This window comes from Falco punctatus, assembly GCF_963210335.1.
Source record: "Falco punctatus genome assembly, chromosome: 6".
In the NCBI taxonomy this organism is placed as follows: Eukaryota; Metazoa; Chordata; class Aves; order Falconiformes; family Falconidae; genus Falco; species Falco punctatus.
The window spans coordinates 85,257,478-85,282,240 of record NC_137585.1 but is presented as its reverse complement, the minus strand read 5'-3'; the positions used below and the strand labels follow the sequence as shown (position 1 = coordinate 85,282,240).

The 24,763-nt window shown below is 40.3% G+C and overlaps 1 protein-coding gene across 2 annotated transcripts in view; it reads right to left on the bottom strand.

Annotated features, from left to right (window-relative positions):
• Positions 1-24,763, bottom strand: part of MAPK11 (mitogen-activated protein kinase 11) — a 56,758-nt gene that overhangs the window by 6,729 nt on the left and 25,266 nt on the right. Inside the window, exons 2-9 of one of the 2 annotated variants that reach the window (XM_080393963.1) lie at positions 12,616-12,745; positions 11,620-11,678; positions 10,411-10,522; positions 7,940-7,969; positions 7,767-7,814; positions 5,251-5,365; positions 5,062-5,133; positions 2,346-2,425 (exon numbers count right to left, since the gene is read on the bottom strand). In XM_080393963.1, the coding sequence (XP_080250089.1) occupies positions 2,346-2,425; positions 5,062-5,133; positions 5,251-5,365; positions 7,767-7,814; positions 7,940-7,969; positions 10,411-10,522; positions 11,620-11,678; positions 12,616-12,745 (646 nt within the window). The remainder of the gene's footprint in view (positions 1-2,345; positions 2,426-5,061; positions 5,134-5,250; positions 5,366-7,766; positions 7,815-7,939; positions 7,970-10,410; positions 10,523-11,619; positions 11,679-12,615; positions 12,746-24,763) is intronic. The other variant, XM_080393962.1, reaches the window with a different exon arrangement.

Genomic DNA, 24,763 nt, shown 5'->3' with positions numbered 1-24,763 from the left:
ACGTTTCAGTGTCTTATTAAAATAAGCAAGCCTTCAAGCGATATTTCCCAACCTGTTAAAACTAGGTTAGTATTTTCCTTTTTTATTATGGGGGCAGATAGCAAGGCTTTCTAAAACTTTTTAGGAGCTGTAGCCAGTCATGCAGAGAACAATGTTTACAGATTAGTCAAACACCTATTTTATGCTGCTGCCTTTATGAACTTTAGGAAACACCTGCTAGAAGGTCAGGGTGTGCAGATCCTATCAGAGTTAAGTCTTCCAGGGCATCAGTTTATACACATGTATGAACAGCAGAGCAAAAGAGAACTGTCACACATTCTTGCATGGAATCTACAGACTAGGGTAGAAACAAGAGGTGAATTTATCTTATGACAAACATCTGTGGATTTGTGGATTATTTGTTTCTTTATGGACATCAATTAACATTGCTAATCCAAACGTGACTGAACAAGACACGGTCAAAATTCTCTCCAGCCTTGCCCAGAAGTCCTTTGAAAACAGACATATCAAAGTATACTTAACCAACCTGTTCCCTCTGCTTACATATTCACCACAGAAACCCAACCAACAGAATCCAGACATTTATTCTGCAAATAATGAAATGCAATCACCATTTAAAAGCATATTAACATGAAAAACTGGCACAACAGCTCACTAACTTGTGCTGAAACATCCCATGAGGTTAATCTTTTGGTTTCCAATTCTTTAATCCTCCACTTATAACTGAAAATAGGCTTATCATTTCAGAAAACCTCTGAATGTGCTGTTAGAGCAATGGAAGAAAACTTGTCCAGGACTGCAAGCTACGTTAAGAAATATCTAAACAATAAGGCCAAACTACTAGGTAAAGAAGAACTAGAATGAAGGAACAGGACACTCCCTTGCAAGAGGCAAGTACCTCCAAGCAAGGTACATACCTCCTTTAACATTGCTCCTCTAACTAGGCAGCAGCAGCACAGAGGTGACCTAGCAGCACTGCCATTCATTAACTTGGTTTTTGTGTTCTCCGTATGATCTAAAGGTATAATTAACCCCAGCGAACCAGTTCCAGGATTCTTGTAGCTCACTGAGGTATGCTCCAAAACACAAGAAATTAAAGACAAAAGCAGATACTATCTCCAGTAAATATTTAAGGTGTCTAATCTCATAATCAAAAAGCTCACAAACTGACTAGTTGTGGGTAAATCATACATTTGCATACACTACTTTGAATGTGTTACTGCAAAAACCCACAGGATCTTAATAACACATAAAAGCTATACAAGGACCTACGCCTAGGACGGCACAGTCTGAGATTTGCTGGTTGATCCAAGCCCTGGCACAAGGATGGATCCTCCTCCTCCTGCACTGGCCATTCCCAGGTGCTGGGTACCCACAAACTCGGTGCTGTGCACTGACCTGTGTTGATGAGGTTTTGTTATGCTTGGACCTGCCAGAAGTACAGTGTTGTTCCAGCTCTCCTACTGCTTTTGCTTACTTAACCCACAAGCGTATTCATTAGTAAGTTCAAACAAAACCTACTGACATACACACAAGCTGAAAAGTAGCCATTAGTATTAGTCTGAGGCATATACAGAAAAGGTTTAAGAAAACATCTTCAGCTCAGGAGGCCTCTGTGTGCTGTTGTTTATCTGACCTTTTACACTGTGCTCATCACCTGCCTTTATCAATCAATACCACATCTCATTCCACAGCTGGATATCGATGGTTATTGCTTAAAGTAAATCCTTTAAGTGTAGCTTGAGCAGAGAAACAAAGTGGAAATTGTTCATTTACTAGATTATTATTTTAAAGAAGTCATACGGAGAGCTAAAAGTTACACTTAACTACAGATATTACCATCAAAGTGGACCTCACACAAGCATTCAGACAGATTAATAAATACAAATTTCAAATTAGGGATCCAAATAAGAGCATTCATGCAGAACACATGATCTAATTCTGATATCTCTGTTTAGATCCTTTACAACAATGGAAAGCATAAAAATTACAGAGACATCAGATTTTATAGCAACAATATAGTGCTCTGAGCTGAGCACCAGTGTGAATTTTTTTTTATTGTAAGTATAGCAGCAAAGTAAAAGATCATCAGGACGAATTACAAAGCTCCCATCAAAAACTGAGTACATAAGAACAAGTACCAAAATTAATCCAGCTGACAGTCAAAGCATTTGGATACTTCTAAAAGGAGGTTTTTTTGAATAGTAGCATTCCAGCAGCAAAAAACAGAGATCACTATGAAGTGTTTGCTCATTTCCAGATCAGAGTATCTGTGTAACACAACCACGACAATTAGAGCAAAGAATGACAGAAAGTCAGTTAACTGGAAAAAGCTGTGAACTCACATGTTCTGATGATATCTTCTTCAGAAGCTCAGAACTGGGTGTGCCCACAACTTCCATTATTCTCTTTAGTTGATCGATATCTGCATTATTTCAGGGAAATAAACAGCACATGGTCCTTCTGGATTTAAACAAGTAATGAGCTTTCACGCAGATAGTTAAGATGTTTAGAACTCTTCAGCAAGACAACTCCATTGTAGTTCATAGGATACTCATTCATGTCTGGTTAGGCCTAGTCCTGGAGCATTAAATTCTCCATGGTACAATATGAATCTGTCAGGTTTGCCTGTACGTGAGAAAACAGCATGCAAAATAGTGCTTCCTGTCCCAGTTCCCAATTTCACATATTCTTAAACAATTTTAAAAGCACATTTATGTTTCAGTGATCTGAGGGCTTTCTGAAGAACAGTCTAATACGATACAGAACGGCAGAGCTCAGAGGTTGTGATCAGCAGCCCAGGGACCAGCTGGAGGCCTGGAGATGGTGTTCCCCAGGGGTCAGTGCTGGGTCCAGTCCTGCCCAACCTTTCCCTCGGTGCCCTGGATGAGGGGACAGAGGCACCCTCAGCAGTTTGCTGGTGATACAGAACCGGGAGGAGCGGCTGATCCCCCAGGAGGCCGCGCTGCCCTTCAGCCAGGCCTGGACAGGCCGGAGAGCTGGGTGGAGAGGGACCTGATGGAGTTCAACAAAGGCCCGTGTGGGGTCCTGCACCTGTAACCCCAGCACCAGCACAGGCCAGGGGTGACCTGCTGGGGGGCAGCTCTGCGGGGAAGGGACTGGGAGTGCTGGTGGGCGGCCAGTTGCCCATGGGCCAGCGGTGTGCCCTGGTGGCCAGGAAGGCCAGTGGGATCCTGGGGGCATTAGGAGGATCGTGGCCAGCAGGTCGAGGGAGGTGATCCTGCCCCTCTGCCCTGCCCTGGTGAGGCCACATCTGGAGCGCCGTGTCCAGTGCTGGGCTCCCCAGTTCAAGGGAGACAGGGAACTACTGGAGAGGGCCCAGCAGAGGGCTACAGGGATGGTGGGGGGACTGGAGCATCTCCCCTGTGAGGGAAGGCTGAGGGAGCTGGGCCTGTGTAGCCTGGGGAAGAGACGGCTGAGGGGGGATCTTGTCAATGACTGTAAATATCTCAGGGTTGAGTGTCAGGAGGATGGGGCCAGGCTCTTTTCAGTGCTGCCCAGTGACAGGACAAGGGGCACCGGGCACAAACTGCCACACAAGAAGTTCCACCTGAATGTGAGGAAAAAGTTCTTTACCTTGAGGGTGACAGAGCACTGGGACAGGCTGCCAGAGAGGCTGTGGAGTCTCCCTTCTCTGGGGACATTCAAAGCCCGCCTGGACGTGTCCCTGTGCAACCTGCTCTGGATGAAGATGGGGAGTGAACCAGTTGATCTCCAGCGGTCCCTTCCAACCCCGACCGTTCTGTGATCCTGTGAGTACATAGGGCTAGATTGCTAATCTGAGGGCTGGTAAATAGAAAGTTCTCATTTGGTAGCTTTAAAAATCTGTTTTATATCAGTCTCAAGATTAAAAACTTTGAAAATATTTATTTTTCATTGTCATGTATGATCTGTGAAGTATACTTCATCTTCCCTAGAGACTCAAGTTTATTTTAAAACTTTATTTAAATTGATGTAATCATATAATTGTGGAAAATATTTTATAACAGCAAAAATTATCTCAAGTCTTGAAAACTATAGCTATTCATTTTTCCAAATAATACATATCATGTAATCAGTCTGAAGCACAGTCACCATCCAGATGATGAACATCTGGACAATGCCTGTGGTTACAATAGAGCCCAACGACGCTGAGCACAAAGAAAAAGTCAGCAGGGAGACTTGGTGTCTCAGCTCTCCCTGCACAGTTTTTCAGGCAATTCTAATGTCATGTTGTTTTGCACCTGGCAACAGCTTAGTTTTAGCAGAAGTGTTTGCTTTTTGAGGGGTTTCAGAGTAGCGAGAAAAGTCAATATTCAGTACAGAAGAATGTGCCTTTGTTTCTCATATTAAAAGCTTTCCTCCTCCGATGCAGTTCTTTCCTTATTCCTCATTATGTGTTTTTCTTCAGCTTTCTTTTATTATTTTACTGCTCTCCTCAGCAACGGCTCTTTTTTTTTTTTTCCTCCTGCCAGCACAGGAAACGCCAATGGAAATCCCTGACGCTCCAGCAGGGACCACAGCACAGCACTGAGGAAAAAAGAGGGTTTTGTTGCTCCTGTAGCATTTCTGGAACTGCTGGCTTTTTTAATAACAGGACACAATGTGCCTATTAACTCATTTATTATTTAAAAGTTAATTTCTTTGCACTTTGGGAACTTCCAGTCTAAAAGCAGTTCTATTTTTTAAAATTATATTAGTTAATCATAAACTTTTGCCTTTACTCAGCTTCAGTTTTAAATTATGTTATTTCAGTAAGACACACACATGGAAGAAATCTGCTCTGTTGTAACTAGGCTATTATTTAAATTCAGATAAACAACAAAGAACAAATGTCACTTATTTTGTTTAGGAACATCTGTTACTGGTTTTTTTTTCCTACCAGTGGGTCCCTCATTCAGCTCTCATATACACTAAACTGAAAGATTAGCAAAAATTTGTTTACTGTTTTAAAAGCTTGTTACCTCAAAACCATTTCCATAGAAACACTGAGATCTTAGAACAAAAGGAAGAATTAGAGACATTTTTATATCTGCATTTTAAGTTTTATCTTAAGGATACAATCATTTCCTGGAAATAGGGCCTTCCCTTTCAATAGCTCTGCCATGATGCATCCAACCGACCAGATGTCAACTGCCAAAAGATGGAGACAGAAATGTGTGTGATGAATTGAAAAAATTCTTAAACAGAGTTTCTTCTTGGTTTATCACTATATCCAGCTGTAGCAAAATGCAAGTCCTCACAGTTTACCTGTTTGATTGTAGTGCATCCAGTTTAACATAATTTCTGGAGCTCTGTACCATCTTGTTGCAACATATCCGGTCATTTCATCATCAGTTTGTCGAGCTAAACCAAAGTCTAAAATCTACAGAATTAAAATAAAATAAAATAAATAATAATTTTTAAAAATCCCTTTTCACTTTTGTTATAGGTACTGATTTTCCACATTGCTTATTTCTGAGTTTATCCATAGTCCCTCACTACTGATGGAGTAAAACAGCAACACTGCAGATGAGCTCATCTGCTCTTCCTGCTGTATCACAGCACCCTACAAGTCTGCATAAAGGTGCTGCCACTGCGATGAGCCTGGCCCTTTGTCCTCTAAAGGCAAACTTTACTTTTTGCCTCAAGTTTAATAAACTCACATTTATTTGCTAAAAATAAGCATTGCTGCTATAAAAAAATGAAACAATATCAACGGGGAATGTTTGTGTAAAATGCCAATGGTAAGTGCCACTGGCCATTTAAACAGCTAAAGACCACGAGCTGATCAAAAATCAGCAGAATTTCTGTTGTTTCCCTCTCATGTCTGTCTAAGCATTTAACCCAAATCACACAACATTCTGATGCCACTAGGAGAGAAACATATATCCTGTGTAACAGGTAGATTTAAACCATATACTACCTGTTTTCAGTGGAACTCTTCCACAGAAACAACAGAGGAGCTCTGTTTAGGTACACATATTACTCATAGGCTTGATAGCAAGAGAGAGCATGTAGAGGGGAATGTTTTGCTAAGTTTACATTGATGGGAAGTTATTTAAATTAGATTTCTCCTGTTCATTTCTTTGCTTTCTATTTTTTGATTTGTCTGTGTCCCACTAATGGTGGAGATAAAAGGTATCCCTAACTCTGAGACTGTTGTGAAAGGGTACCATCTGAGCCTCAGTGCTGTTCGTGAAGTCAGTCATCGGAGCTAGTTAGCATCTCTTCAAATAGAAATATGAACTAAGATCAGTGGCAACCTCCTGTGATGAGGCCCAGGATTATTTATTAAGCTGATAGCTAATCCTTTTCATTAGGAGTAAAGAAATTTTAAGAGTATAATCCAATTTAGAGATATAAAAAGCCTAAAGAAAAATATTAAGATATAAGTAACATGTTAATATCTTTACTTCTAATATATTTCAGAAGTATTATGTATTTCTTAAATAAGCAAAAATAAAAGCATGAGGCAAACAAGGCATGAATAATGGCATGAAACTCTAGCACTAATGCCCTTACTTTTATAAGGGTTTCAGCAGTATTTTTCTTTAATAGCTGATCCCTTCTATCAAATGTGTACACACACACACACACACACGTTTTCCTTCTTTTTGCTTCTATTCCCTTTTTGTTTGTACTTGGAAATATCCACTAGTTTGTTCTATCTGAAAATAACTTGGTAACAGAGGAAGTAAAGCTATAAATATAAACAAAGCAAAGAACAGCATAACAAATGCTAAGCAGGGATGTGCACAGATACCACATAGTAGAAAAAAAGATTAAAAGTCTCCTTTACTTACAGTACAAAAATACAGCACACATTTTAGAGTGCACGATCAGACCCAGATGACCCATAAAATTTCACAGATGCTGAACATACATGCATGAAAACATTAGAGGGATAATCATGAAGCTTGCTGAGCATCTGCAAGTGTCACTAAACCAAACAGGAACTACAGTTTCTTACCACAGATCTGGATTAGCGCGAGAACCTAACTGCATTGCTCTTATTCACTATTGTGATTTTTTGCTGATCTTGGAAGTATTTGGAATCTTTTCTTAAATCCCTCGCAGCTGGAATAAAGTGATTACATCAGTCTCAGTCACAGGGAGAACGATGTTTCTGGCTGTCATGGAGAAATGCTAAACTTCTCATTCTTAGGCTTAAAGGCTTAGAAAGATAGAAGACATCTCCATGCTTATTTTGTAATATCGCATCACACAGATACACAAAAGATACATATTTATATAGATGTGTACATTAAAATAGCATTTGAGAAGTGTGGATTACTGGGTTCTTTTTGGAGGGGTTTGGGTTTGATGGGTTTTTTGTGTGGTGGTTTTTTTTTTTAGTGCCTATAACTGGTGATACTGATATTAAAATCATTATTTAATTTAGCTTGTAAATTCTATAGATATAAAAAATGTTAAGTTGTTACAAGGCTTCATCTAAACATGGCAGATGCAGATACATATCACAGGTCAAACTTTCAAGACATACTCAGTTAAGTACTCACTCATGGGCCAAATTATTAGCCTATGTACCATCTGCAAGGAACTAGGGATGAACATCTGGCAAAGATACTTGTGTTCATACTAAATTAACATTTGGGAGAAAACAGATATTCATGGAAATGTGTTTTCTATACCAGGAGAGCAACAGTAGCAAGCAGTTGAAATTAATGGAATCAGAAATAAAAACCAGAACCTAATATCTTCTCAGAAAACTGTCATCTTGAGGGCTTTTAGAACATCCTTCATTACAACAGCATGATACCTACCCTCAATTCACAGTCTTCATTTACGGCTAGGTTACTGGGCTTCAGGTCCTGTAGCAAAACAGAGAGTTAGTCAAGTACAATTTTAACCTTTTAAAGTATAACTATGTCTTAATAACACATTTGATGCACAGAGGGACACACTCCATTTTTATTATTGCAATGAGTGAACTCACCCGGTGGATGATTCCAGCTGAGTGAATATACTGTGAAACAAAAAGGAAAAGAAAAGGTAAGACTTGAAGTTAGAGGTGAAGGAAGGTACGAGTCACTTGTCTTATCTTTTAGCTTCTGAGACCGATGGTTTTATAAATAGAAAAGACTTACGTCACACTACATTTTCAGATCAAACGGAGTTATGATGAACTTCAAAACCTCCTTGTTTTGTATTACCCAGAGCTAGGTATTTCAAGAAAGGTAATAACCATGAAGACTAGATTCTACTACAAAAGAACTTGCAGTGATTCTTCTGTTGAAAGTTTCTTACCAATTTGGAATTTGTTCCAGTCTCATCTGGATGTCCATGTTGCTCAGCTAGCGGCTCAGTGAAGTCAGTGGCCTAGCGAGCAGTATGGTTGACTCCTCGAGTCACCTTCCCATACTGTGAATGCTGATGTGGTGAGAGAGACTCACACCTTGGGACAGGTTAGCAACCAAAATACCCACCTAAACCACAGCACTACCTCAGGTCTACTTTTAAAGCAGGGGCCCAAAGCAGTGTATCAGTGTCTGCTATTTTACATAAAACATTAAAACTCAAAGACTGAGAAAAGCTTACTCTGTAATTGCCTACAGTTTACTTGTTAGGATTAACAACCGATTTATCTATGATCTAACTGACCAGGATCAGCAAGACCCTGAAAATCTGTTCTATTCTCTAGAGGTGAATTCACCTGCTTTTTCATAAGCAGAGATTACATGCAAAACCTGTATATCAGCTGAGAAAACCCTAAGAAAACACAAGGGCATTCTTCTTGTTGCAGACCTATGCACCATTTATTGGAAGGGCAGGGCCACCCCCGGGCTCCAACAGCTGCGAGCAGCTGAATGAAGAGGAAACCAAACCACTGCTTGCGACAGAAGGAGCTGTGTCCCTGCTTTGCTGAGACAATGACAACATCTCCTCCTGGTGCCACCAAGCAGTCCTCTACCAGCCAGCTCAGGAGTCTGTTGAACTATGCAGTTCCATGCCAATGCTTCGTCTGCTTCTGCAGACAGCTTCTGCAGGGCACAAAGCCTGTGCTCCATACTGCTGAACACACCTACCAGCGAGCCCAAAGCTTACTCAGGTATGCAAATACACGTTGTAATGACTCCAGCAGAGATGTAAGTGAGGAGGTGCATATGATCAAATGTTCAACTAATGAGACATGAGAATTTCAATTCCAGAACAGATGAGAGCCACCATCGACCCCTCCCCTTTGAAACAGAGCCAGAAATGCACCTGAGTACATTTCTGAAATTCATATTCACTTTAGAGCAAAACTCTTACTATTATTTAGCTTTAACACAACATAGCCTTATATTCAAAACCGCAAGCTGGATAATTAACTCCAGAATCCATCTTCCTAATTAAGCTATTAACTTAAGTAAATGAGACAAAGCAATTAAGGCCTCAGTTCTGCAATTTTTATTCACTGAAATCTGCACTTAAACTGACAGAACCCTCGCATGCATGAATAAAAATTAGTCTCAGGCACAAGGTGACCTGCTGAAAATCAGGCAACTAGTATATTTCAGAGCCAGTATTTACCAAGTCTTGCTTTCAAACACACAGTTATTTTCCATGTCTAAAATATTAATTACTGTTATGTTAACTACTAAAGCAGCTGACCTTTCTCTTTTCTTTTTGCTTATACCCCGGAAAATCAATGCTGGTCAGAGAAAATGCTTATCACCTAGTAACTGGAAGTATTTTCTACATCTTCTCCTGTTTATAGACACTTCCATGTTTAATGTCAGCAAAGTGGTATCTATTTTAATTCTTTTGGAAGAAAATTTTGCTACAGTTTAATCGCCAATTGCCTGTATTATCTAAATGTATAAATTTTAACTGATACAATTAAAGGGAAACAATGACTTTACAAGCAGAGTAAATCCTAGGTGATTGTGTGCAACATCACACATCACTTGAATAAACCACTTCCAGACATTTCCCAAAGAACCCAGTTAACTTGGTTATCTCTTCACCCATGGGATGCTCTCCATAAAAATCAGGGCTGTAGTTTTCCAAAGCACAAATGTGAGTTACTTGCCATATCATTCTTTATCAATTCCACATTCTTCAGAAGTTTTTTCATTACTATCTTGTGACAGGTGAAGTATTTAAAGCACACAATGTGCCCTACAGAACATGTCCACTCGAGACACTACATAGCAAGTGATTCTCCCTCAGTAATAACTTAAATAGACACTGATCTAAAGTTAATGTTCAAGGGGAGTATTCACATGTATTGCACATGTAAACATTAGCAGGCTTGAGGTCTCATTTCTGGTTAGAAAAATGATCTGATAATTTCTGAAATAAAAGTGCACAGATAGCCACAATCAAGACAAATTAAAAAAAAGTGTTTAAGTACTGGAGACTGAACCAGTCATTACTACAACATTTTGGTTGCTGACTCAAACTCCTGCACTCAGCCAGTACCTTAAGACCTCGAAGTAACTGATAGATGAGAAACTGTATATGGTCATCTGTTAATTTCTGACACTTCACAATGTTATTCAGGTCAGCACCCATTAAATTTGTCACAAGATACCTGTGAGAATAAAACAGAGAACAAATAACATGCTTCATTTAAGAATGGCAGAACATAAAAGCCTCCAAAAGCATCACATCTAAAGAGTAACTACACACTCCCACATAGGTTTCTTTTCCATTTTCCACTAATACACAGTTTATGCCCTTTAAATCAGCTATAAGATTTAATAATGGAATCACAGCTATGAGGTTTAATATTATCATGAAAAAGAAAAATCCTTACAGTACATTAAAAGCTTATATCTCTTTTCTCCATGACACACTGCAGCAGTTTAGTGAGGGGAGAATGCATCAAGTTTTGGGATGAATAGGAAGCCTCACCCAGCATCAAAGTGGAAGCCTGAAGCACTGAAACTATGGTACCTGCAAGGCCCCAGAATATCTGATGACAGAGATTAACATTGGATTGGCTGAAATAAGAGTGTTTTGTGTAACTTCCCTCCCTGCCCCCACTGGAAGTTTTATTTTTTGACAAATTTTGCAGAAACGTTGATTCTTTTCCAAAAAACCCAGTGCTGGGACAAAAGTATGCATCTATCATACCCAGTTCTCATTTATGTAATTCTTCCCCAGAGTCAAAGGGGTTTGGCCACTAATTTCCATTAAGACAAAAATATATTCATTACTATTTCTTCCGCTAAATTGTTTACCTAGTGCTTATACATGATGAAACCAAGAGTAACTCTGCATAGATCATATGTCCGAGTAACACCAAAATACACCTAGTCCTAAGTTAGTCAGGAACGTAGCCTAAATTTATTTTGTCTCTAACCAACAGAATACTTTCCTGCATTCCTCAACTATCCCATCTAGCTGTGAAAAAAAATAATCTACAGCTAACACATAACTGAACTGAAAAAGTTTCACAATTATTGGCATTTATGCAGCATCAAATCATTTACCATATACCTATAATTTCAAAAAAGTACTAAAATGAGGCCCATCGTCCTGCCTCCTTTTTTGTGGAAAAGTTGCAAGAAGATTTGTTGGGGTTCTTCACACAAAGCCAACTGTGGCTGCAAATGTACATGCTTCCTTTTAAAAACCAAAGTGGTACTTACTAACTAGTCAGAATGATTTTAAAATTTTACTTACACTTCATTAAAATTTTCTATTGACGTTGCAGGTGTAAAAACGTCTAGCAATCCTATAACCTGAAAGATGAGGGAATAGACATTTTATTTTTAGAAATCTGTAAAGCGACATTTAATTAGTGTTGACAGTGCTTAGCATTTTGGGGATGAAACTTAACAAAAATATGACACATGGTCGTTTTTTAAAAGTACAACTGGCACAATAGGTGGTCTATACAGGTATAGCGACAGCTATCTTCATGACCAACAGAAAATTACATTAATTACAAAAAGTAATTACAAGACTTTGGACAATGAGAAATAAAGGCAGGAAAAGCAATGTCTCATTACAGAAAAGGTGACACATGGCTTGTTAAATTATGCACAATTTTGTCGGTTTTCTTGTTCTGTTGTCATTTAATTTTCTTAGCACCCCTTCTCCAGGATACTTTTCACTGCACTATATTTTATTCAGGCTTCAATTCATCAATTTACTTTTAAGCAGGTAGATACTCCCAATGAAACTAATTGCCACATAAACTTAGAATAGTACTCAATTATTTGGGGCCTGGAGTTCTACTATCTTTCATCTAGATACTAAACTGTTGTTAATTTCAATGACGGTACCTGCTCTTAATTTCTCAACAGAATCCAAATTCAGCAAAAGCAGGTTTGAGGTGTGGGGTTTTTTTCCTGGACTGATATTCAAGAGCAGTCAACAGCAGCGAGCAGAATACTCTCACTGCTTTAGTCAGAGTAAGACCACTTGTTTTGGATTTCACTAGCTGCATCTTCAAGATGAAATTAGATCACTTTTATTTAAAAAGGCAGCCTTTTACTGAAAGTCTCTACTTCAAAGGCCAGTACTTCACTACACGTAAGATGGCTAGGTCTAGGTATCTTGGGTAGCTTAGAGTTGCATATACTTTTCGAAAAAGATTGTACCTAACTGAAATTAAGCTATATTTCAAACTTTTCTCATGAAAATCCGAAGGGAAAGAACTTTCTCTCCACTTACATTCTCATGCTTCATGTGCTTAAGCAACCTAAGCTCCCGGTAGGTCCTCCTCGCATGAATAAGTGATTGGAAAGGTCTCGAAAGCTTTTTTACTGCCACCTTCTGTCTTGTTTTGGTATCATAAGCTGAACTGGAAGAGAAAAAGGAAAAGTCCACGTTGATGGCATGCTCAAAGCTCTCAGCTAGTTCACTGGAGAAACCTGTACTCCCCTGGGGACTCTCACTCCTCCTTTTGCCCTCTTTCACCTTCTATCCAGGGACTGCAGCCAGGGAAGCCAGTCAGCAGTAACTCCCGAGTATTCAAAGACAGTTCCCTTGTTTTCCATCTTGCACATTGCTAACGCTTCTGGTAATGTTCAAAACTCATCCCCAGGTAACCCTCTCCCAGATGGCGCGAAAAGTAACCAGAGAATTTAGCTCCTTTAGTGCAGCTCTAGCCTCCAGCTCCAAGGCAAGGCTTGTAGGGTAACATGGGGGTTCATGCTCTGGGTCTTACTGAACAAATTGGAGTCTTTACTAATTAGAGGAATGTTGCCGTTGTGTCTAACAATATTAATTACCTATGTGACCATTAGCTTGCTAGACTGTTAGGGCACAAAACTGGTATCAAATTAGGATGTTGACATAGCCAAGGCCATAGTGTTTCCTTGGGAAATGCTGGTAACAAGCGAACAATGGGTACACGTCTTACACTCCAGCCCACAGATCCTGCTGACAACACAGCGTGTGCTTCATACAGATGGAGATACCCTGCTGAAGAGGACACTAAATACGCACGTCACCATTTGCACAGAAGTGAGACACACTGGGTTTTGTGTGTTAGAAAGACATGACAAGCACAAGAAGCCACAATAAAACGATGTCCGTCACATAGCACAGGAATAAAAAATGATCCCTAAATGTATTACTTCATGACACTACACATGAAAATTATAAAATGATTCAGTTTGCTACCTTCTTTTATGAAGAAAATAATTTTCTTGCAGTTGTTACTCTTATCCATTAAGTTAAAAATGTGATCAATTAAACTACCTTGCAATTCTCTGTTGGAAGTGCGCATAACACTATCTATGCTTGCCAGAGAGCATTAGCAAGACAAGAACCTTCACACGTTTATCTTGGAGAACTCTGAGTTACACACATGAAAATTAGATAACATGAAAAATGCACAAGAGCAAGATGACAACAGTCAACATCACACCAAATGCTATTAGCTCCTTATGAACAGTGTTGCAGACACTCCTGCAAATTGTAGTCGGAGACGCCTGCTGGAGACAAAAACATCACTCGTGCCTGGAGTAGCTCCTAAACTTGATACACCAAGCCTATCATCAGCTCCAAATAGGTGGTCTTCTACACATATTTGGTACTAAGTCATGAAGAGCCGACTGAAGAGCAAAGCCTCTTTATCTGCAGGCAGCTGGAGGACAAGGTGGTGTTTCTAATGAGAAGCAAGAAAGTACACAAGCAACAAATGGGCAGGAAGAAGAGTGGCATCCAAAAGGTGGCTGTGATCCAGTTATCCTAGAATTGTGTCAACCTCCCTGAAGGCCAATGCAGGGCACAATCCAGCAACATTTTATTAGATAAAAACAGAGTAAGAGGAAGTAGATTTAATCATGAATTTCTTGCAGGCACCATTGAAAGAGTGAGTCACTCATGAGATAAATGAAAGAGATAAGCCAATTACTTAGCTAGTTTCTTGCAAGCATCACAGAAGTGGATCTTCAGGGAAGTTTTAAAGGTGTACAGGGTTGCGGCTTTGCTGAGCACCTTGGGAAGGGCATTCCCTGAGCAGAAGAAAGAAAGCATAGGAAGAAGGAGATACAACAGAGATAATTGTTCCAACAGTAGAGCAGGGATGACAGAATTCAGGATATGAGGATGCTGCATTGCTCAAATACATGGAGCAGCTGAAGAATGAACAGTGTGAGAAGAACTGACAACAGAGGTATCTTAAATTCCACATCACTGGCCACAGGGACAACATGAAGGTTGCACAAGTAAATCTGAAGAATTAAGAAGGGGCAATGCTTAGCCGTTAATATAACAAAGATTAGATATAATTGCCCTGCCTGGCCAATTAAGCCCCTGGAGAACACCACCCAGTCTCACAAATACTCTCTCTATCCTTTCCAACTTTTTTTTTCAGTGGAAAAGGAAATGTTTATCCAGATAAATAAATAGCATTGCCCAAAACAGCAGTCTGTACTTAACATCTCAGGTTTTCTGGTAATTCACAAGCCTTCCACTCATGCTTGTACCGGCTTGTGAAATACTGCATACATTATACAAGGCTAGGAGGAATTCTGTTTTAAATCCTATTACCATGATAAACATCCCTCTCCTCCCAATTCTAAGGTCAAATGTGGGTTTCAGTGATTTAAAAAACACTGATCTTTAAGACAGATTTATTTTTATACTCCATATGACTCAAGGCTGCACAGCTTTCAGATGGTATGCAGCACTAGGGTTTTTTAGCTTCAGTAATTCTTATGACAGCAGCTTTTTAGACCCAGGATGGAAGCACGGGGGGGGGGGGGGAAGGGGAGAAAAAACCAAACCCAAACAAATGGCAACTTGAGTCCTGGGACCTCCAATGGGAAATCATGAACTGGCGGTGCACCGGCCAGGGACTGACTTGGTTTACATGAGTTCCTTTGCAGTCAAGAAACTGTATCAAGTGATAGTCAGAGCTAATGCCTTCAGGGTCTTTCCTTGCCTGGTTTACCATCATCATAATTCAAGTTATTAACAGTGAAGCATTCAAAATTTTAGATTTCTTGCTGTTTGAACTCTCTTGTTTGTCAGATGCAAGGACGACGTACAGCTGTGATCTCTGCTACTGCCTGTGATCACATTTTGCAAGCAGCAGGCCGCCGCCTGCGTTCCTCCCTGTGTGCACTCACACCTCCATGTTGGACTCTGTCTCCCCCTCTTGCTATTCTATCATCCTAGCTGCAAGCTGGGCTGTCCCTTGAATCCCCCAGCACCCCCAGCCAACAGTTAGGTGGCAGGATGAGCTGCTTCCCCTTCTGTGTGAATTCCCCAAGAACCTTCAGCGTTCAGGCCAGTCCCTGGGTAGGACATCTCTGGTCTCAGTCACAGTGACAATATGGGCCCACCTCTGCTCGGCACCTCACGGGCCTGTGACCAGCCTCACTAAACTGATTCAAAACAGCTTCTTAAAAAAACCACAGAAAAACTCACAAACAAACCGTGCTGTTAACAAGTTTGACTTAACAGGGAAGGAAAGGGTTAGAAGCCCTCACCTTCCCTCTCCCTTTGTGACACCCAGCTCACCCCACCCCCACTTCTTCTTGGGACTGGAGAGGGCCTCTTGGTGTTTGCAACCCCTGACAAACAAGTTGCTGTGGCAACTTACGGTGCCTTTTTCTTCGGCACAGGTGCTTTGCACGGGCTCCAGCTTTGGCCAGCCACTTGTGTATATACCCGGTTTATACTGACACCTGGAAACAAACAATCCTTCCACTGGTTCAGCTGCTGCTCCCTGAGTTTCTTTGAAACTACTTATTCTGAGGTGTCTTACCTCTGCTTACGATGTTACCTCATGTACCTGGACAGAATGGATATAAACTTTGACACTTGCAAAGGGATATCATCTCCCATCTCCAAGGTATTCTTTACTGTTAGCACTTCAATTGTTGTAAGCAGTGAAAATAAGTGACTTTTTAATTGTGCATCATCAGTGACTATTTCTGGCATCATCATTAAGCAGTATGCTCACATGCCTCAATAGCATATGGGAACACCACTTTAGACGGACAATTGTAATATAAAAAGAAACAATTATTACTGTTTTTTTAATTTACAAGAAAAAAAACCTTGTAACAATCTTAGCCATAGCTTTTGCAGATACAATTATTCTTGACCCAGAATGCTTTACAGTTATGACACAGTTTCTGCTGTCTGTCCTTTCCAAGATCAAGGATAAAACCCCCATTATTCTGCTTACAGGGATGGCACCACTTTCACGCAGATTAGAGACTTCTGCTTCGTGTGATTTTCAATCATTGCTTAAATTAGACCTACCTTTTCAGTGTTGTCAACGCCTATATTTAATAATTCTACTGAAGTTCCACTAGATGAAATATGATTCTCTATTTATATGCACATTTTCCCAGTCCTTAAGTTTTCCAAGGAAAGTTTGAACATAGGAAGCTAAGGTAGTCTAAAAAGTCAGGAGGCAGAGAGCACGGGATTTTAACAGCTTCATACTATCTTCATGACTTTTGATGGGGCGTGGATTTCTACAGCTGATGTTTATAAACATGGCCTTACATACAGTCATTTCCCCAGTATCCACAGCCAGTTCATCCTCTGTGGTTGCAGAGCAGCAATACAGGACAGGCAAGCCGTTCACGTGCACAGCCTGCTCAGACCCTTCAGGGCTCCGGGGATTAGAAGCACCCTATTCAGCTATGGCTACGTAGCCTTCAGGATCAAATTTGCTTCAACAGCTGGAGGGCAGCTTGTGGGAGCCCAGTCTAACAAGCCACGCACGGAGCCAACTCGTACCCTATTTAGGGAACTCCAGTATCCGATGCAGGAAGGACACTTCCTGGGATCAACTGGTCCCTTTGGACCACAGCCAGTCCCTGAACTTCCTAATGCTTTGGGCTTGGAAAGGGCTTATGAGCTGGGCACTGTACTACCCACCGTGCCAGGAAAAAGTTCAGCTTGAGTGAGTTCTCCTCATTCCCAGAGCCAGCTCAGGTCTAGCTGGTGCAGAACGAAGGCACGACCCAAGGTGGCTGCATGTGGTGCCAGTCTTGTGTCTGCAGCAAACTCCCCATCTGCTGTAGGCTACCTGTGTCAGCCCATATTCCATCCCCATCACCCCAGATAACCACGAGGTTTTGGTTGTCTACAAAGCGTGATGTTATGCTTGTGGAAGCATTGCATCTGTACAAATAATTTGGTATACTTATTCTCAGTGATTCATTTGGGGTTAAGTGCAAATAAATACAGAGAAGAGTTAACTTTTCCAATGTTTTTATATATAATTTAGTGTCCCAGCTTGTCAGGCTGATATCTCTACATCATCAGAAGTTTGACAACTGGTTGGACACACTATAACAAACTTGGAGAGAATGCTGTACAGAAGCAGATCCTTAAATTTGCTCCATGTGACAAGGACACTGGGTCTGGGTTTTCCCCATATTGTTCTAGGCTTCTGGTTTTATTTCTTCCACTGCAGTACAAGACAAGCTTCTTTCCTTCACAGGGTCACATTCCTTCAGAACACAGGAAGATTCCCCTTTACATGTAAGTGTTAGGAGAAAAAAAAACGAATTAAAAATGCAATTTATGCTCAAAACACAGATTTACAACTTTGTGCTCTTATCCACAGACCTCAGCATCCTTTCATGTACCCACTGACTCCTTCCATTACAGGAGACAGGAACCTCCTTGTGGACAAACGTCCCCTTAATTTGTAAGATCCTGAATTCCTGAGAAAAACAAGTAACAGCAGCAGAAGGGTGTCTGTGAGCAAGCACTGAGGGGAAGGAACAGAAGAGGGGTCAACACACAGAGAACCTAGTCATTGAGGTAGGCAGCCCTTACTGCACCATGCATTGGCAAGTAAGGTAGAAAGGGGGACACACAGGAACACTGCTCCCGGACGTCTTCTAGTGCCTAATTATATAATGCAGGTTTCTCACAATTCCAGTGAATGACAACCTTTTTTTGTGCATTTCTCATAAATGTCACATAAGCGAATGAAAGTCATCACATGAGTAACATGGATTTTGGTTTTTGTTTGCAAGGTTTAGTTTGTGATCTTTGTCTGCTGGGTTTTCTCCCGGATCTTGTTCTTGTTTTTTAATAAATAGAGCTACTTCTTATTGAAATATTGTCTTGAAAAAAGCACAAACAGCACCTATCCAATACCAGAAAATGGACCATAATAGCTATTGGCAGTACAGCAAGAGAACAACAGAAAAAGGCCACCTGCAGTAAGCCTAAGTTAAGCAGCAAAGTAAACCCAGGAAACGGCTCATTTGTTCCATCTTTATAAATGTTTTGTTACTTTATGCAAGTTCAAGTTGGTGATTTCCACTCTTTAAGAGCTAGATTTAAGGTACAGAGTGTGTTTGTTTACTAAACCACAAAAATCGGCATATATGTGCCTCAAAAGGAAACCATAAAGAAAAATGAGATGGTAGCAACACAAGAGGTGGGAGGATGAGTAATGGACAGCTCTGAAACGACATGTTAATCTCCTCGTTAGAGGAAAAAAACCCCTTGCTTGATGATGATAGGTTATTGTATTGTAAAATTACATCCCATCACTTGGATATTATTCCAACACACCATGCTGAGCACTACTATCAATTGTTTTGGCTTTAGTACAATCACTGTCAATTATCTCAGATTAATTTACCACTAAATCTAAATATAAATCCACAAAATGTTACACATGCAGCATAATTGTTCCATAACCAACATAAAAATATGTACATACTTTTAAGCAGACACTGAAAAATACTAAAAAATAATTGCTATCCATGTGAATATGTTTGTGAATATATCACCAATCTTCTTTCAATGTAACAACATGACCATAAAATGCTGTATCAGCCTCTGAATCCACAAGCTATTTTTAATCTTCTGATCTGTCTCTTCTGTCTCCACAGTGACTTAAATATTCAAATAACTTTACAGAGAGGCAGTCAGTCACACTCTTCTAGGTGAAGTTACAGACAGTACAGCTTACATCAGTGGGAGTGATGCATTTAAAATCATACTTGTGAGAAAAAACATACAGAAGGTTGGGGCTGTAAGCTGTTAGCTTCCTCAGCAGTGTAACCAGCTCATGGGCACTAAAATAATAAAGTATTTTAGATAGCCTATAAGCCCAATGTCAGTGTGTAAACAAAATCTGTCAGCTGCCACTAAGCCAGTACACTGCTAATAACAAATGTATTCTATTCAGCATTTCATTAAAAAAAGTCTGCCAGGTAGTTACGAATTGTGGGCTTTAAACCTAGAGCTAGATATGCTCATGGATACAAACTTCAATAAAGCCACCAGTGCTTTCAAGTACTTGGATAAACCTAAACAGACGAAAACTCATTTACATTCTTGTCCTTCTTTTTCCTATTCCTCCCCCACTTCTCTTTCAAATTTCCTGTTTTCTCTCTCCACAACAGTCAAAAAATGAAACGGTAGCAATTTTTTCCCAGGTCACGTAGGGGTTTTGAAATACCCTCTCCCTCCCTGACTGTAGACACAGAACTAAGAACTAAGATACTGGATTTGTGGTACCAACAGGCTAATAAGTTCTGAAACTGGAAACAGCTCCTTGGGAAACCCTGCTGAAGGAACCAGGACCCTAGACTTTAAGGGCTCTGGAACAGGAACTGTATCCCCTAGCCAAGTGCAATCGCAATCACAACTGACAGCAGGAAAGGAAAGCAGTTATGCCACTGCTGCATCATGTGGCCAGGAAGATGCATATTACAACAAATTATATTGAAGTAGGGACGGAGGAGACCCTTTGCAGAGAATTTTTATTCTGCTAATGTATTCCTGCAGCCACGCAGAAGGCTGTAATTCGATGATCCTTGTGGCCTTTCTGCCACAACTGGCTCATCTCATGCCTCTCATTTGTCTTCCATCCCATACTCCTCCTCTCTCTAAAAAAGACTCACTGATTCCTCCTGAATGAAAACCTGCATCATACAAATTACGATCCTCCCCACTTCTTGAGCTTGCCTGTTCTTCACCCTTCCTACAATTCCCTCTACCACCCCTCCTCACGCACACATACAGACGTTTGTCATCTGCTCTCAAACTACTCCAGTCTTAGTGACAGCATCCTACATAGAGATCTCCATCACAGCCATTCCCAGCCCTTCTCATTCTTCTCCACAAACACTTCCTTCCTGATTCAGCCTCCTTCATTAAAAGCATTCTTAGACATGCTCATTTAAAGTAAGAACCTTGACTCCACTAATCACCATCCTACTTCCCTTTCCTTTCCGAAGTCAGTAACTACACTGTTCCAACAGCTGGGAAATACGCAGGATGAAACTGGACAAAAGAATAACAAGCAACCTACATTCCATCCTAGTACTCCAACAAAACCACTTTCAATAAACTCTTCAGTGATGTCTCCCTGGCCAGTGCTCAAAAACACTATTCCATCTTCCTTCACACATCTTTCATAAAATTTAGCGAATTCTTGACCTCCCTTGGCTTTGTAGTTGCAAACCCCACTGTGTCTTCACTCCTAATAGCTATTTCATCACGTTCCTCTAAGGGTCTATCCCACTCTGCAACATTTTTTGTTGCTTCACTTATATTCATCCATTCATTCTACCAATGCTGCTGCACGATCCTCCTCCTAACCTGTAACGCTGATCATGCAACTCCTTTTATTTAGTTCTCCTCCCTATGGCAACCTCACTTTCAAGGCTGCATTTCTGAGTATCATTATTACATATATACACTTTTAAGAGGTGTTCTGGCTCTGACTGGACTCTCGTATCAGCCTCTTTACTGAAGTTTTCAAGTGTTTGAATAAGCTTAGAAGGGCTCATTGTAAGTATCTGCAAAACTAATGAAAGGCTTCAAAACTTTCCTTCTGTATGACGCATACCAAAAATAGACAACTGCTAGCAGATCTTGGACAGCAGTATTTTAACAATATTGTTTGAAATGTTTCTAATAAAATATGAACATACGTAGATGAAGTTCAGTCCCTGTATTTGCAGTGGAAACAAAAGACCTGATCCAAAAGAGGAACAGACCAAAGGGAGTCAACTGGCTTTACATGTGCTTAGGATTCTGCCTTTAGCCTGCAGAGATCTATAGTCTTCGGTTTCCAGCTGTATTTACATACAGCAGGTATGTGTTACTACTACTCTAAAAGTTTATTTCAGCATTTACTGTTTAAACTAGCATGTACTATTACAGTGACATCTAAGTCCAGTAACCTGATCCCATAGTTGCAATCATGTACTTGCTATCACTACAGCTAAGTAAAAGGTCCCTTGAAAAAAACATCCAAAAGTCATCCAGTACAATCTTGGTTGAGGGAACTTTTCTTTGTCAGTCAAACACAGTTTATATCAGCCTTCAAAAACCCTCATACGCTACTGAGGTGTCTCAGCATCTCCTTAGAGATCCTCAGTGTGAAAAGGCCAGAATCAGCAATGTTATGTTCGTCTTGCAAGCTACTGCCCCCAAAACACTTGTGAGTGACAATCTAACCAGAAGCACAGAATAGAGTGGATGAGGGAAAGAAGGGGTTAAACTTAGGAATTAAAGCCTTCCGCTTCTATTTTTCCATTTGTACTTACTCAAAGCAAAATCAAAACCTAAACACCATCCTCCCTTTTCCCCATTTTACCCAAAATCAGCCAGGACAAAAACTTAATGGATCTTAAGCTTGCACTTACGGTAGCAAGATAGAGGGACCCACTGAACTGCTGCATTGTGTAAATGACATAAGGTAGGCTTCGCTTTCCTGCTTTTCTTGAACCGAGGCCTGTGCCGTTACACTCTGACTTAGCAAGCCTCTTTTTTAAAACGTGTTACGTCACCCAAGTTGGTGTCAGGCATTGCATACGTTTAAAATTAAAAGAGCCTGAGCGCGTGATGTAAGCACTGTTGATGCCAACTGCCTCTGAGGAAACAGTGCAGGAGTTTCTGGTTGGGAAGAAGCTCTGGACTCACTCTGGTTCATCTGCCCTTTCCAACGAAGGCAGAACACAGAGCTTCCAACACGCTAATGGGAAACAACGTGTTTAGAGATCAGAGATGGCACACCGCAGAAGGCCGTCTCATACCTCCCAGGCAAAAATAAGACTAAGTAGTCCTTGGAAGACAGTTTACAAAAGCTGGCATGAGAAGAGGCATACAGGGTTTAAAAAAAAAAAAAAAAAAGCCTCAAAATCTATTCACATTACATAATTTGTGCTACAATAAAAAGTCTTAAAAAAAAAAAAGATGAAGAAGCTCTCTCTCAAGTAGGTGGAACGCCAGCTCCCAGAGGAAAAGGTGGACAGGCAGCAAACTGTAGTGGTCCCACCAGGGTAATACAGCAGGGAGGCAGAGGTGCTGCAGGCCAGAGGTCCAGTTTATAACCACTATCACTGGGACAGCTGAAAGACTCAAACACAGCCAGAATTTTTATTTAAAAGGCAGAGTCACAAGGGTCAAGAGTTTAAAATGCAGTTTGTCCCAAGACATTAACTGTCTCTTCTCTCTAGATCTAAACCGAAACGGCTGTAGATGAAGATTACCTTGTGAAAGTACACTTGCTTGCTTCCCACCTAAATGCCTATCAGCTTAAATACTGCACTTCAAATCAGAAATGTTTTTAACACTCACATTCAGCAGGGACAGTGCCTGGTCTGTAATAGTCAATCAGCCCTTCGACTTCTATGAGAGATAAATCCAGCTTTGGGGGTGGACACTGTGAAAATGTATTTTTCAGGAAAACCTTAAGTTTAACTGAGTTTTGACTAGCAGAAAAGTTAAATTAATTGTCCGATATAAAAAAATCCTCAACTTGATAAGCAAAGCTATAGCACACAAGGAAAACAACTCCAAAAGAAACAGTTTTGCATGTAAATTTGGTATTTGCTAATATGCAGACATCACCTGAAAAATTAACCAAAATGTCCTGTTGAAGACTCCATTGATCATTTTCGATGCAATTAAACTACCATACACACCACGCTTCCACTGGGCTTTGATATTTTTCCTAAATTAACAAAAAAAATTAAAATAATCAGATTTGGCAGCAGCAAATGACAGAATATCCACCAGCTTGAACAGCCATAGGAATAGAGCCCAGAAAAAGGGAAGCCCTTGGCAGAGTTAACATGCAGGAGTAACACAGAATGTACTGCAAGAGCGAAGTGCTTGGGGGAAAGACCTCACGGTTCTCTCTGTGGTTCACACAGATGCTGAAGTGCAATGCCACTTGGCAGTGTGACTGAGTTCTGAGGATCTCCAGGAAGGATTGTTCTTTATGATGTGTCATTAAAGAAGCGAGAAATGCAGCAGAGCTTTTTTTATGCTACGGAAGGTTTGCTTTTTATACATATTCCACATCTAAACAAAAACCAAGGAAAACATACTGGAAAGCACTGTGTTTGATATAGATACCTCTCTAAAAGTGAATCTGTTTTAAAATGTTATCTATCTCCATAGCACATTTGATGCATCTGCATATAAAAACTAACCCAAACACAAATTCTGTTAGAGACTTATGAAATGTCAATAAACTGGGCCAAAACACAGCCTCCTCACGCAAACTCTTCTACTGATTTTGAGCTGCAAGCAAAAAAGGGCAACCAGAAGTTAGTTTAAATGTAAATATTTACAATATGTTTCTTATTACCCGTTATCACTTCAGTTGCACAAGTCTATCAGATGCGACTGATAATTTACGGTAGAAAAGGAAAGGGCAGGGACTAAAGAGTTTCACTGAGGTAGAAAAAGATTTGTTACAACAACTTTGTTCCTGTTTTAAAGCCAGTGTTTGGAGTTCAGGACCTTGGCTTCTGTTCAGCAAAGCACTTAAGAATTTGTTTGATTCCAGTGGTTTCTGTAAGGCTTAAATATGTTTTTAGATGTTTTACTGAATAGGAGTACAATTATTCACAAAAGCAATATAGCATATTACTCAAGGGAATGATTGTGTCTCGTAGGTCTCCTGGGTAAAGCACATGCACATAAAGGGGAAAAAAAAATCAATTTCAATAGGCACTAAAAATAGATAACTTTTCTGAGAGAGACTTTTCCTCACATTCAAGCTTCTGTTTGGGTTTACAGTTCATCGATGTTAACAAGGCTATTAATATAGAGCAACATTTTATTGCTGTATTCTGTTCTTAAATGTATATTTTAGAGTAAACCTTTCCCATAGCATCTTCCAGTCTCCATTTTACATCTCAGTTCCTAGGCTTCTCCATTGATAAAATACTAGGATTCCCTTGGCTTCACAGACAAATAAAAAGTAAGTACAATGAATTAACTATAAAGACAAAGCACCAGCTGTGCTGCATGCAAACCATGTTTGGATTTTCTTCACAATTTCTCAAAAGTCTGGACATCTCATTACAAAATTCAGCAGAGTGGGTCTTCCCCTTAAAACTACATCAGC